The sequence below is a fragment of the Mesocricetus auratus genome, unplaced genomic scaffold (genome assembly GCF_017639785.1).
Source record: "Mesocricetus auratus isolate SY011 unplaced genomic scaffold, BCM_Maur_2.0 Super-Scaffold_4256, whole genome shotgun sequence".
NCBI classification, from domain to species: domain Eukaryota; kingdom Metazoa; phylum Chordata; class Mammalia; order Rodentia; family Cricetidae; genus Mesocricetus; species Mesocricetus auratus.
Window position 1 is genome coordinate 82,942,967 of NW_024429182.1, and position 14,854 is coordinate 82,957,820.

The 14,854-nt window shown below is 47.4% G+C and overlaps 1 protein-coding gene across 16 annotated transcripts in view; it reads left to right on the forward strand.

Annotated features, from left to right (window-relative positions):
- Plekha7 (pleckstrin homology domain containing A7) overlaps positions 1–14,854 on the forward strand; it is a 189,976-nt gene that overhangs the window by 116,548 nt on the left and 58,574 nt on the right. For 13 of the 16 annotated variants that reach the window (XR_005880910.1, XM_013117524.3, XM_013117526.3 and 10 more), the window contains 3 exons: positions 4,812–4,895; positions 13,674–13,785; positions 14,457–14,561. Coding sequence is in view for 15 of the 16 variants with exons in the window: in XM_013117524.3 (XP_012972978.2) it covers positions 4,812–4,895; positions 13,674–13,785; positions 14,457–14,561 (301 nt within the window). In the remaining variant the exon portion in view is untranslated. Of the gene's footprint in view, positions 1–2,936; positions 2,942–4,204; positions 4,208–4,811; positions 4,896–6,600; positions 6,800–7,059; positions 7,264–13,673; positions 13,786–14,456; positions 14,562–14,854 lie in introns of those variants that run through there. The other 3 variants (XM_013117535.3, XM_040755943.1, XM_040755945.1) reach the window with 3 other exon arrangements.

A 14,854-nucleotide genomic window follows, 5' to 3' on the forward strand; every position in this document is an offset into this window, starting at 1 on the left:
AAGTGGGGACAGGGGACTGTCAGCAGCTCTGCTCAGTACATTTGATGAGGCCTTCTGCTGACTTTGGCCGGATGCTTTCTTTACGTTTTAAGCTGTTTCTTCTTTTTATAGCTGGGACCAGATAAGAGCTGGTGTTGGCAGCACATCTGTCACACATCACATACCAAGGCCACAACCATCAGAGAGCCACACTCACCAGTGTGCTCTGACCTCCTGTCAAGCCTCTTTCACAGCTTTCCAGAGCTCCCTGACCTAAAAAAAAATCAATAGAAAATTAATTCACTAGATAATTTTGGAACATTTTATTTAACTAATGAAAGTTACTGCCCCCCCCCCTTTGTTTTGTTTTGTCTTTTCGAGACAGGGTTTCTCTGTGTAGTCCTGGGTGCCCTAGAACTAGCTCTGCAATCCACACTGGCCTCCAACTTAGGGATCCTCCTGTCTCTACCTCCTGAGTGTTGGAATTAAAGGCATGCACCACCACACCTGGCTATGCTCATTCTTTATGAATGAAAAATTCACAAAACTTTGCAACAAACTGTCAGGCCCTCTCGTTCTGACCAGCCCTGTGTGTTGTGGTACAGTGAGCTCTGCTGAGCTCAGTTCTCTATTTTCCATGATCCTCTGTATTCTGTTATCAAAGTTCTTGTGTGTGCTGCCAGCCCTCTGTGGGGCAGCTGTGGTCCTTCTCCGCCCAGGGTTCTTGTGAAGGTGTGCCTGTTTATTTGGGTGCCCCCTCCCCTCCATGCTTCCTGGTAATATCTAGCTCATACTGGCTGCCAGGCCTTTCTGAGATGTTGCTTCTGAGAGGTAGAGTGGAATTTGAAAGAAGGCAGGTAGATGGTGTTTAACTCGCTTGACAGATTGCTTTCTCAGTAGCCTCAAGAGAAGCAGAAACTCTGGTATGAGGAGGTTCTCTTTCCTTGAATCCAGTGGCCTGACTCCCAGCCGGGACATGTATACCATACAGTAGAGTGAGGTGGGAAGTCAGGTTTCAGGACAGGTCTTTCAGGGATGTGTCGATACAGGCCTATAGAATGCTTCTTGAGTCAGAGTGATGGGACATGAGACTCTTTGTGGGTTTTAGGATCAGGAAACAGACTGGAGTTGTAGGGCCAAAGAGGGACAACAAATGAAGCATGACTGGACTTGCAGTCTCCGAGCTTATGTAACAGGCAGCCTTCATTGGGCAGTGGTGGGCCAGGAGCTGTGTAGGAAGCACAGTAGTTAACTGTGTGTATAGACAAGTTGTCTGCCTCTTGAGGGGCTCACTTTTCTCCCTAATGGCCTGGTGACAACAGGTAACTTGCCCTACCGGTATTAGGTTGAATGTCATAGCCTAGAGACCTTCAAAGAGTGCTGGAGCCTTCTAGAAGCTCTGCCACAAGCAAGCTGGGTACATTCAATCAAAAGTGACAAAGTTTCAGGACCCCAGTATTCAGGATTCATTTATCCCTGTGGGTCCATCTCTTCCAATGGCTATGTCTCTCTCTCTCTTTCTCTCTCTCTCTCTCTCTCTCTCTCTCTCTCTCTCTCTCTCTCTCTCTCTCTCTCTCTCTCTCTCCTCCCTCCCTCCCTCCCTCCCTCCCTCCCTCCCTCCCTCCCTCCCTCCCTCCCTTTCTCTCTCTCTTTCTTTCCTAAATTCTGACAATATCCCATAATCTGGAGTCTTATTTCTCTTATTTCTATCATGGAAATAACGTGATCTGTGCCTCAGCCTCCTTGGTTACCTGAGAGTGCCAGATGATGATGTGAGCCGTTGAAAACTGCTAGGACTGATGCTGAGGTTGGCAGGACGGATATTAAGGGAGTTTGGGGAGCGGCTGTAGGTGTGACCAGGCAACAGCTGTTTCTCATCAGTGACACTTACCTCCCTTCTAATGGTAGAGCACATGCACTGTTGAAGCACCAGTACCTGTAGCTCAGGATTCATGAGCCTGGGCCTCTAGGTTTATTTATGATGACATGAGTTGGGGGTGGGGAGCAGAACAATTGCCCTTAGGGTTGATGTGTGTAGAAAAGGTAGCCACTGGCTGCTGGGTCTGTTCCAGGCACATAAAAGATTTGCTCTGTGTTCCTGTCTACCAGAGGGTCCATCAGCTGACCCTGTGATAGGACCAGAGGCTGCTTGGGGTATACTGATTGCTATACAAGTATCATTCAGAACTTTGACCCTGGACACAGGGAGACGAGGGGGTAGGTGAAGGTGGTATTGTATTTCTTTTTTTTCCTATTATGCTTTTATTATTATTATTATTATTATTATTATTATTATTATTATTATTATTATTTGCATGGCATTGTATTTCTGATGCACTGCTGACAGGACTGGAAGCTTCCAGTCTCTTAATTTCCAAGGGAAGGGGACAACACGTCATCATGTAGAAGGCATGGGATTCACAACAATCTAGGTTCAGGCCCTGTCTTAACACTCTTCCCTGAAGTTGCCTTGTGCACACCTTCTCAGCTCAGTTTTCTCACTTACGAAATGTGGAGCTGGTGTGTTGATAGCTGAATGTGTGAGTAAATGTCTTGGAGACTCTAAAGTGCCTCTGAGGCTTAGAGGTGAGTGGTGGTTCTGCTTGACTGTTCTCTGTTCTCTGGCATTTCCCACCGGATAGCAAATGGGACCGACCCAGACTTTACATTCTCAAGCTTCCTGGAGATGACTCTGTAAAAAAGCCAGGTGCAGTAAGGCCCAGCCCTTGAATGTGATGCAAGGCTGTCTGAAACAGGTGTTACAGGGGGCTGCTCCCATCCCAACTGGAATGCTGCTTTTTTGGGAAGCCCAGGCTGCTGCCTGCCAGATGAGGTCATAGGATTTTGTGGGCAGGCCCCAGAATAGGAATGGGAATGAGAGGTCAGCTGTGCTGGGATGAGTGAAGGTTTGGTAGGGTGATTCTCCATGGCTCCGTCAGTTAGCAAGCAGCCTGGCAGCCTGGTCTGATGGCTTCTTAGATCCTGGGCTGCTCTAGTTGCTGGTGCAACGTTTACATCACCAGTTCAGAGTAAGGAAAGTCTGGGGCTTTTAGAGATTGTCTTCTTAACCTGTGTGCTGGGCTGATTTAGATCCACTAATGGTCGGGTGTAGGGGTGCTTTTGTTCCCCTATACTTTTGTATTCACAGCAATGCCACGCACATAGACAATGCATTTTGAAGTTGTATGAAAAAAAATTATGTTCATATGTCAGATTGTTATTCAATAATTCAAATGAAGGCATCCAAATGAAAATGTTTCTCCTGTGTGAGTTAGATGTAGTTACACACACACACACACACACACACACACACACACACACACACACACACACACAGTGGAAACCTTTACTTTGTATGTTGACTTTTTGAAAAGATCTTTTTAAAAAGAAAGTTAACATTATATATAAAAGCTGAAAAAGCAACATTTGTTTTTTTTTTAAGATTTATTTGTGTGAGTGCTCTATCTGCATGTATACCTTTATACCAGAAGAGGGCATCAGACTCCACTATGGATGGTTGTGAGCCTCCATGTGGTTGGTTGCTGGGAATTGAACTCAGAACTAATGAAGAGCAGCCAGTGCTCTTAACTGCTGAGCCATCTCTCTGGCCCATAACTTATTTATATATGTAGAAAAATCTCTGCCAATTTGGGCTCAACAGGTAAGGGCATTTGCCACTACTCCTGATAACCTGAGTTCAATCTCTAGGACCCATCCCCATGGCAGGAGAGAACTTTCGAAAGTTGCCTTCTGACCTCTGCTTGTGTGCCCTGGCATCTGTGCTCCCACATACCCACCTACAAGCGAACAAATGTAGTTAAAAAATTCTTTTAAAAAATTACCATTTTTTAAAACATAGAAGACAATAAATAAATGAACCCCAAGCTACACTGGAAAGAGATTCCCACACATACAGTGAATGACACAGGTGCTTTTTGTTCGTTTGTGCTAGATTTTATAAAAATCTGAAAGCAACTATGACTTTGTGCTTGAGAAATTCTTTTTCAATCCATCACATTCTCTTTTGAGAAAGGAGATTCGTTTATTTGCTTATTTGTGAAACAAACCAGCAGCTTCCTGAGCCAGCTCCACATCGTTTAAAGCTCCAGGCAGTCTTTGTCAACACACAAAACACCTACACACAGGCCGAGTCTGTCAGCTTGGCATGGAAGCAGCCGCTCCTGTCTTCAAAAGGGTGGTAGAAGGCTTGGGTGTTGGAACTAAGCAGGTCGTGTTGCAGGGACATGCCCATACGTTTATTATCCCTCCAGTGAACTGAAGACATTTGGTAGCAACCCGAAGAATTTTAAGAAGATAGGATTTGCTGGGTGGGTGGTTAATTCTTAGGATTCTTTCCCTGGCGTACAGATTGGGAAAGCTGTTGAGAGTGTCGCCTATTTTCCTTCATTCTTGTATCAGCTTGTGCTATCTTAAAGATTTTTTTCCCTCTTTGGTGTTTCAGTGTGTTGGAACTTTGTGAAATAAGTCTTTAAGGTATTGTATTTTCCTGGGTATGGTGACACGTAACCGTCATCCCAGTATGTACAAGGCAGAGATAGGAGGATTGTCCAGAGTTTGAGGCCAGCCTAGTCTACACAACAATTCCAGCGCAGCCAAAGATATGTAGCTAGACCCAGTTTCAAAAAACAAAATCAGCTGGATGCTTAGGAGTCAGAAGCAGGGCACCTGTATGAATTTGAGGCCAGCCTGGGCTATATGTATAGTGAGTTTCAGTGTTCCTCCTTCCCTGATGACCTGTTATACTGATCTCTTGGTGTACTTGTCCCCTCATTCATATGACTTCTCATCTCTCTCTCTCTCTCTGTTTCTAGCCACAACCAGCAGACTACAACCTTCAGGCATCCTGTGACTGGACAGTTTTCTCCAGAAAACAGTGAATTTATTCTTCAGGAGGAGTAAGTATTTCTTTATGTTCTTATTCAGGAAGAGTTTGAGAGCTGGAGACATGAACTCAAAACATAACTTGCTAGGCTGTTTCTGTTGTTTTGGTTTGCTTGTTTTGTGATCAGGTAGAGGGGTCTTGGAGAGGATTGATTGATTCAAAGTGAGAGGAGTCTTGTTTTTCAGTCTGCACGTGTCTGGTGAGAGGGTGTGGGTATGGAGAGGTGCTGCAGAGTGCTATCACGGTATGAGCAGAGCCTCTTAAAACCCCCTTTCTGCTGAGCCGTCGCCTTGCACACTGGCTGTGCTCTCACCCTTATCTTCAGAGAAAGTTCAGAGGTGAGACTGGGTGCTGAGGCTACCTGAAGGAATCCCCAGGTTCTTGTCTCTGAACAAGGGTTTGGACAGAGAGTGTGGATCATAACAAGAAAGTTTACAAAGGGGAAAAAGCTTTCCCCAGTAGAAACAGACCAGAGGTAGAAAAAGATCACGGACTCCGTGGCAGATGCTGTACGAAGGGTTGGGCTGGTATATTCCAGTATGGTGGGCTGATGGATAGCCCGCATTTTTCTTTACATGCTCTTTTATATGTCAACCTTGGTAGAGAGGATTTCCGGTCTTTCTTTCATATGCTAATTATGATTTAATTTCCATCCTCCGTCTTGCTACAATTGCCCATAAAAATAACCTCTAACGGGGTCAACTAGGAATGCAAAGCTGGGGGTCTAGAGGAGAGGAAGCAGATCGTTGCTCATGTCAGTGGTCTTCAGAGAGAAAACCCTCATCAATGGCTGCACTTACTCATTGTACTGAGTGGGCTACCGTTGCTCTTGCACAGAGATGCTAGTTGTAGGTGACCTATAGTAATGTTAGACTTGCTTCAAAGACACCAGGCTTCCTCTGCTGCCTTTTCTGTAGGATCCCTTCCCCAGCTCTGCGTTACAGGGCCCCGTTGCTCATGGTCTGATCACTGTGCTGATCCTCTGAAGCCTCTTCCTGATGCTCACTCAATTTTTTCAGCTATCACAGGTGTCTGGCCCTTTGTGGCTGTCCTAGTTTTATTTCTGTTGTTGTGATAAGATATCCTGATAAAAAGCAACTTAGTGGGGGTGGGAAGGATAGGGGAGTAGGGGGTGGGGGGTATTTCAGCTTAAAGTTCCCGGTTACAACCTGTCATTATGGGGAAGTTCAGTGAAACAGCTAGTCATAGCACATCCAGTCAAGAGCAGAGATAAATTAACGTGTGCATGATTGCTTGCTTGCTTGTACTCAGTTTGATTTCTTCACCCTATATCAGTTAAGACAGTTCCCAACAGACATGACCACAGGCTAACCCAATGTAGACACTCCTCATGTAGACTCTCATCTAGACTCTCCTCATCTAGACTCTCCTTGCAGAGGATTCTCAGTTGTGTCAGGTTGACAATTAAAGCTAACCATCATAGTAGCTAACAGGGACTTGGAAGGTCCAGGAATGTGATTTCCATATCTGATCCTCAAACACAGGCACATGCTTTCTTCTCCTCAGTGCTGTGGTGCCCCTGCAGCTTTGGGGAAGAGGAGAGATGCATTCCTGAGCAGTGACTGCAGCTGGCTGGCAGCTAGCTGTGTACACCAATCCCAAGACGCTGCAAAGCATCTCATGTGGAGGTGGGGCCTGGGTTGAGAGAGAGTGCACTTGCTTTGGAAGTTCTGAAGTCCACTGTTGTACTGAGGGACTAACTGTAAGGCATGGGGGCTCCCTTGGGGTCCTCACCAAGGGGACCCTTACTTGGCCTGTCCTTCCCTGTGCCTAGTGAGTTTCATCTGTCCTCCCATTCCCATTTGTGTATTTGGAAAGAAAACACTGGTTGGAGTTGCAGTAATGTTGTGAGTGGTGTCCGAAGACAGCTCTAAGAGAGATCTGAGCTTGCTGAAGGTAGGTGTTCTCTTACTGAACTTCGAGCCCTTTGCAGAAGAGTCAGTATTTTATGAGTTTCAGGGCAAAACTCTGCTGAAGCTGGTGCAGATTGTGGGCTTAGGAGGAAATCTGCTGCTAGGCAGTTCTGCATCCTGCTCTTCCTACAGCTACGTGTTGGTAAAAGCTGGCAGCCAGAGATAAGAGTGGGTGAGCATGGGGAGAAGGCTCTCCAGCTCCAGGAGGCCAGCCCGCACTCATCCTTGGGTTCTGGGCTTTGAGAGACTCATATGTTGCAATCAGTGGCTGGTAGAACCAGCACCTTGTTTCCAGACACTGATAGTCTGGGGCTAGCTTTGCCTGTTGCATTTGGTTGCCATAGCAGCAGAAAAGATGAGGAGAAATGCAAACACCTGGCAAGCAGATGCAGAAACTTGACTGGTTTTCCTTTCCGGATTATCAGACAGCATTTGTGATAGTCACAGGTAAGGGGAGACATGGGGATGGGCCCTTTAGTTCACTCAGGGTCTAGTGGCAGTTTTTGGTATGGGTGTTTCGAAGGGCATTGTCAGCTGGGAAGGCAGTCTTTGCTACATGACACCCACGTCTTTTGACTACTCTCTGCTGGCCAAATATGCAGTCGTGGTGGCTTTGCTGTGTGGAAGGGAAGCAGCTGCTCAAAAACAGAAGTCTTGTATCTTCCTGTGACTTCTCTAGTCCCTTTCTTTCCCCTCCCCACAACCTGGGGTTTGCTCTGACTGCCATTTAACAAATCCTGTAGTCTGATGAGAGAGGGGGTGTCTGCTTGGTGGAACAGGCAGGAGAAGCAGACAGGCTGGAAGGGAGCAGATTAGAATGGGAGCATCTCAGAGGTCCATGTCTGCCTCTCATCCTGCACAGGCAGTCATGGAGTCTGGAGAGGAGAAGCGAATAGCCCAAGGCAGTCCAGCTTGGGGACTCTGATGCCAAGTTCAGGACAATGCTCTGATTGAGGGGCGGGGGCACAACTGTCTGGGCTGTCTTCATGCCAGGTGAGGGGGTGCTGTTGGGTCTTTTCCAGCCTGTGTTTAAGGAATTGAGGGGGACTGGGAAAGCACATAGTGAGCTGTGGTGGAATGAGGCTGCAGTTGCTGCATGAAATCCTGTGTCAGACAGCCTCACCCGGGGTGTTGGGAGTTTCCAGTAAGCGTCGGCAGCCTGTCTGTGTCTCTTTACCCGGGAAGAGGGTTATGAAGGTGTGTCTGCCTGCTTGGGACAAGTAATTTTCTCTCCCTCCCTCTCTCCCTCCCTCCCTCCCTCCCTCCCTCCCTCCCTCCCTCCCTCCCTCCCTCCCTCCTCTCCCCTCCCTCCCTCCTCTCCCCTCTCTCCCTCCCTCCCTCCTCTCCCCTCTCTCCCTCCCTCCCTCCCTCCCTCCTCTCCCCTCTCTCCCTCCCTCCCTCCCCTTCCCTCCCTCCCTCCCTCCTCTCCCCTCCCTCCCTCCCTCCCTCCCTCCCTCCTCTCTCCTCCCTCCCTCCCTCCCTCCTCTCCCTCCTTTCTTACCTTCCCTGCCATCTTCACTGGAGATTGTGCTCCTTAGATGTGTGCTTGTGTTCACAAGTGTGCCCACTCTTGCATGTAGACTTTCATTCACAGCCATCACTCAACTGAGTTCTCTTGTGTCTGGAATCCTTCAGGACAGACCCTGAAGTTGGGGTCCATTTATCTAGAAATTCATGGAATAATATTAAATGAGGTTTTTGATTTTTGTTTTGTTTTGTTTCAGTGCTGGGGATCAAATTGAGGGTCTTGTCCACACTAGACAAGTACACTACCCAGCCATATCCCCAGCCCAATAAGGTCTTTTTAGTAATAGAGTTCTGTTTCCCCATAACTATCTGACTTCCAGCCATTGCCTGGACCACTAGAAGGGAAGCCTGCCATAGTCTCTATACTTGGCCTAAAAAAGTCACAGGTGTTGCTAAGAAACCATTGTGGTCTGAGCTAATCATTTGGCATCTTGAGCTTTCTGGAGAGAAGTGTCTTGGTAGTAAAAATAAACTGTGAATGGGATTTAGGTTCTGGGGTCTCCAGTGGTAAAGCAGGAATGGTGCTGATCTTACAGTGCTCCAGTTCTCAGAAGTTGTTTTAATGCACACGCTGTCTTGGGAAGAGAGGTAGTTTTCACCCCATTTAAAATGGAAACTGAGGCCCAGAGAGCTGATTTGTGGAATAGTCAAAACATGACAGAGCTTGGCTGAAATCTCTGCTCTTGCTCTTTCCACCACCTCAGGTCCCCTGGTTTGGGGGTTGGCCTTCGGGCTGTTGTAGCCAAGGTCTGTATCTCACAGACCTTGGAACTTGGAACTTGGGATCTCTTTATGGCAGGCCCCACCCAGTTCATTGTTTTTAACTTAATTTAATTTTTTACAGTACTAAGGATTGAAACTAGATTTTCACTCTTGCTAGGCAAGCACTCTACCACTGAGCTATATCTAAGCTCTCCTTTTACTTTTTTTTTAAAGATTTATTTATTTATTATGAATGCAACACCCTGCCTCCATGTATGCCTGCAGGCCAGAAGAGGACACCAAATCTCATTATAGATGGTTATGAGCCACCATGTGGTTGCTGGGAATTGAACTCAGGACCTCTGGAAGAGCAGCCAGTGCTCTTAACCTCTGAGCCATCTCTCCAGCCCTCCTTTTACTTTTTAAGATGGACTCTTACTAAGTCGTCCAGGCTCACTATGAACTTTCAATTCCCCTTGTCTCAGACTCCCAGGGTTTTAGAGCATAGCCGATGTCTTATGCAAGTCATTAATCTGTTTGGGGCTCAGTGTTCACATCTACAAAATGGGGTGATAAAACTGCCTGCACAGCTGAGAGAATTCAGGGGAAGCACCTGGCACTTAGTGTTCACAAAGCACTGCCTCATCCCATCCCATCCCCACCCCCACTTGTGCACCTGTCTCTTGGAGCTTGGTTGCCCTGTCTGCAGTGATGATACACCAGTGCTCCGAGCACATGGCTTCTGTATTTATAAGGGTTCTTGCCCTGCCTGTCAGGTTATGTGCACTTTGTCTTGAGGCACAGAAGATCACTTCTTGGATAGATTTGGGGTAGAATCCAGCCCTTTTCCAGTGGGGTTTCTCCCAGCTGATTTTGTCTACTCTTCATTTCCTTTGTTTGGTTATGACAGGAGGCAGCTGAGCTCAAAGTTTAGCTCACTGTTTTGAACTTCCGCCCACACCCCTGAAGCAAAATAATCTGCATTCATGTAGTTTAAGTGAAGGAAAGGGAGGTCTTTGTTTCAACCATCCCACTGTACTGGGAATCCAGACAGCGCAGAAACCCAACAAGCAGGCTTCCAGTGAATAGACCTTCTTTAAGGACACTAAGAGTCTGAGCATGCAGGTTCTGTGGTCTCCTCTGTAGGATGAGTGTGCTTGAGGGCATGCTGATGGGGGAACTACTTGTCTTCTGGGGACATTTCTTGAGTGAAACTTATTGATGGAGCACATCCAGGCTGAAGACCTGAGGACAAATCAGTGTGTCTGCCCAGCCACACTCTTCAGTGGGAATCTTGCCTGTCCAGTGAGCCTAGCTGAAGCAGTGGACCAGAGCTCCTTCTGTTGAATGATGCCCTGTCCACTCATTCTAGGCTTCCTGGTTTATCTGTTCAGGAGGCTTCATGCATATACCACGGGTACTCGCATGATTAAGTCAGTGGGGTTAATCCATCCTGGAAGATCTCATGAATGCCAGGTTTTCATCCAGCTGAGAAAATTGTTTTGATACTTTCTCATATCCGTTTTTTATATAAAATGGGTACTAGTTGTGATTCTAGTAAGTAACTTGTGGTCATTTCCAGAGTCATCATTCAGTGTAACTCATGGTGAGGGGTTCTAGCAAATACACTCTGGAGGCCAGCCTTGTCTTGGATGGGTGGGCTACTTGTGTGTGTCTCGTTCTTTCAGAGACCTGGGTCAGGCTGCATGTAACACTGAATGCTGTTAGCTGAATGGCAATCTTTCTTGCAGTGTTAACAGACAACACAGTCACCTCCCTAGGGCAGATTTGGGGTTTTCCTTCTCTTCCCTGCCTCCCACTGCTTCTTAGATGTCAGTGTTGTGGCCATAACCAGCCTTTCTCCAAACCAAATCTCTTTATAGCTGACTCCTTCAGCAGGAGCTCTGTCTTCTTCTCACCCAAACCTGTGGCTGAGTTTTATCTTTCTCCTCATCTATCAGCTGAGAGAACTCCATCTCTCTAGCACCCATGGCCACAGGTAAATTTAGGATGGCCAGAGTACAGTGAAGAAATGATAAGGTGCTCACTCATTCTGGGTTCCCAAGCCAGGCACAAATCCAGATAGTCTTTTTCTTTGTCCTATAGAAAAGGCATAAGGGAGCTGTCAATAAACAGTGTCGTGTTTATTTAAGATGGAGGATAATTTAAAAGGGCAGCTATATAGAGAAACCCAGTCTCAGCCTCATCCACCTCCCAAAAAAAGTGATGGGGAAATGCTTATATTAAAGAGAGAGAAAGAATGTGTGTGTGTGTGTACGTGTACATGTTTTTGTTTTTTTAGAGTCAGGGTTTCACTGTGTGGCTCTGGCTGTCCTGGAACTTACTATGTAGACCCTGCTGGCCTTGAACTCACAGAGATCCACCTGCTTCTGCCTCCTGAGTGCTGGGATTAAAAGTGTATGTCACTGTACCTTGCATGTTAAAATAGTTTAAAACATCAGGTTTTAAGATCATGAACACATCACAGTTACAGAGAAAAACAACAAATAAGCAAACATAAAACAATGCCCCCCAAATCAAAGCAGGCGTATCAGAAAGGACAGGCTTAACTGAATGTTAAAATGTTTTTGCTTGGGTAGCAGGAGTATGGGGGGGACTCTTCCCTTCACCATTTAGCTTTTTCTTGTATTTTCTTAAATATCCTGTAATGTTTCTATTGGTATCTCAAAGGAAACCCAATTAAACTTGATAAAGTCACAAAAAAACCTTTTGTGAGATTGACTCTATGTCTTGAGTGTGTGTGTGTGTGTGTGTGTGTGTGTGTGTGTGTGTGTGTGTGTCTGTGTCTGTGTCTGTGTCTGTGTCTGTGCAGGTCAGAGGACAGCTAGTAGGAATTGATTTTCTCTTTTACCATGTAGTCTCAGGTACTGAACTCAGGTCCTCAGAGTTGGAGGCAAGCACCTTTATCCTGTCTCACCCACCAGCTGTGTCTTATATTTCAGTGGAGAGGTGTAACTAATCACCCAAACAGACAACACAAGAGTTCTCCTTCCTTGTCTCTCCCTCTGGAAAGCTGGACAGGACCAGGTCCTGGAAAGATGGTTGGTTTGTCCTGCTTAGAGGCAGAGATAGGACATGGCAGCCTCACAGAGCCTCTTCCCACCCACAAACTGTGATTTTGCTGCCACAGCCTCTGCCAAGGGAGAGGCTGAGCCTGGTGACATTATTCCCCATCTGAGCAGGGAGCAGTAACAACATTTTGGCTGAGATGGCAGCTGTGGGCAGGGATTCTGGATGAGCCTAGCTGATAAGGAGTCAGCCAGCTTTCTGCCTGGTGGGTAGTGCATCTGCCGCTGCTGAGCGTCTCATGGGGCTGGCTCATTGAGAAGCTGATGCCTGCCTGCTACAGGGGATGCATAGTGGCCACACACATCTGCAAAGAAGTCCCCTCCTGGGGCAGTGCTGGTGTTGTGACTCAGCAGTGTGGCACCTACCTGAAGGGAGTGTGGTATCTCCAGGCGAAGACTAGAGTTATTCCATCACACCCCATAAAAGTAAGTGATGCGGGACATTCTGAGCACTTTCCTTTCAGCTCCGTCTGGCCTGGATCTTCCAGCTCTGTCTTTTCAGGGTCCTGGCCAAGTCCTCCAAAGTAATTTTTCTCAACTCCTGAAGCAGGAAGCCTCAATACATTGTATGTAGTCTGCCTGCTGATCACCTGCCTGGATCCTGCTGCCCATTGGAGCAGCAGACAAAATGCTGCCAGGGAACGCCGTCATTTCTGCCGTCTGCTCAGGGACAGCCTACAGCTTGTGGAACTGGCAGGGTCTTGCCGTCACACATCATGCTGTTGAAGGATAGGTGTTGAGCTTGGGTGAAGGCATCAATACTCCTGTGTGGGAAAGACTGGTACAGATGTGGGCTCCTGGGAAGGATGTTCTTCCACATCTTTTATGGTAGGGTTCCGAGCTCTGGCTCTCCCAGAGCCTCTCAGTCCATGAGACTGGGATGCTGATGAGGGAGGCACTAGGGTTCCTTACTATGGCCTAATGTATACTTCATGACTTCCTACTGTCCAGGCATGGCACAGGGGGTTAATATCTCCAGTGGCTCTATTTTGGGGCAAATGGAGTGTTCCCAGAATAGGACTCTTTGTTGAGTATTCTATTTTGGGAGGCAAGCCCCACTGGCGTTTATGTAAGCATTCTCTGTGTATATCTGGGGGTGTGGATGTGTGCGCAAGTGATTTCTTGTTACTAATTATAAAGCTTCTTTTGGGAGATGGGGAAGTGGAGGTGTGTGTGTATAAGGGTATGATGACTCCCTCCTTCTGTGAGGAGTATTATGTGCTTTGAGCTGTCACCAGGGACACCCTAGTAGGAGAATGAGTGTAGGCACCTTAAGACCATAGGTGTGGTATACGCCCTTTTCTGGAATGTCTAGCTGTGATGGTATGTCCATCTGCCATTTTATAGATCCCCTGAAGCACAGGGCAGGTGGATTTTGTGGCCTCTGTCTATAGTCTTGGAGCAGACAGCTTCCAAAAGTTGGTACCTGAGTTGTTCTGAGGCCAAGCAACCAGCTCCAGTTTGTGACAGGTTATAGACTGGGCTTCCCACACTGCAGCGGGGTACATACTCACTGGATTCCCCTACACCTCCCTGCAGGCCACACCCACATATGTTGAAGCAAGAGAGAAACCAAAGACCATCCAGCATGGTCAGTGAGACATCCACAGCTGGGACCACATCCACCCTGGAGGCCAAGCCTGGACCCAAGGTGAGCCCCTGTCATTGGTTCTTCCTGTCCCTTCTGTATTTTTTCCAAGCCCTGTTGTAACCAGAAGTCCATTTGATTATTATAGTTTTGTGGGATACACCCATAAGAACTATTCCCCCAAAAGTGCAGATCAAGAAATGAAAGCCAGGAGAGGTTGTGGCCCTTGTCAAAGAAAACAGGTGGTAACTGATAAGCCAAGACTAGTGTCTGGGTCCTTGAGTGCATTCTTCACTGTCCTCTGTTCTCATGTGCATGGTGTCAGATCCTTGCACATTTCAGTGACAGATAGGCTTGAGGAAGGGAAATGCCCAGAAGTTTTTGTTCAAAATGTAGGATCACTGACTTAGAGAGGTGAACCAGACTGGGGGACCTAGTGTCGGGTACTAACAAAGTCAAGGACTGAAAAGTGGCTTCATTCCAGAATGCCATAGCAGCAGCTCTTAATGTTAATGGGAAAGTCCCTTAACTTCTCTCTGTGTGAACCAGTTAAGAAGTTTGCTGTGTCTGGGACTTAAGGTTTGACTGGGAGGGGGGCTATGACCAAGGGCGCACAGTGATAGAAGGTGCTGCCACTTAGAGGATGGCAGAGACTGCCAACAGCCCTCCCAACACACAAGCGTGTGTGTGCCCCCTAAGTCCCTGCTGCTAGAACTGAGGTCTGCTTTTCCTAGATCACCAAGTCCAGCAGTAAAGTGCACAGCTTTGGGAAGAGAGACCAGGCCATTCGGAGGAACCTCAATGTCCCGGTGGTGGTGAGGGGCTGGCTGCACAAGCAGGTGAGGAGGCTGAGGTGGGAGTGAGGAGGAAGCGTGGATCTTGCTTGTTTCTCTGTCTTTGACCTTGGGAGGCTGAGAATAGCTAGAGAAGCTTCTTGTCCCAGAATTTGTTTGGGGCAGGTGGGTTCTGCCCACTGTGCCCAGTGACCTGTCATTGTTTATGAGTAAGCTGTTTGCTCAAGCATTGCCGCTTCTCTCCCCAAAACCACTTCACCACTTTGGCCCCTGGTGCTCTTGGTGACCAGGGGCTGGTCAGTGGGGTGTGGGTGTGGGGTGAAGGAGAGAGGGCTGCG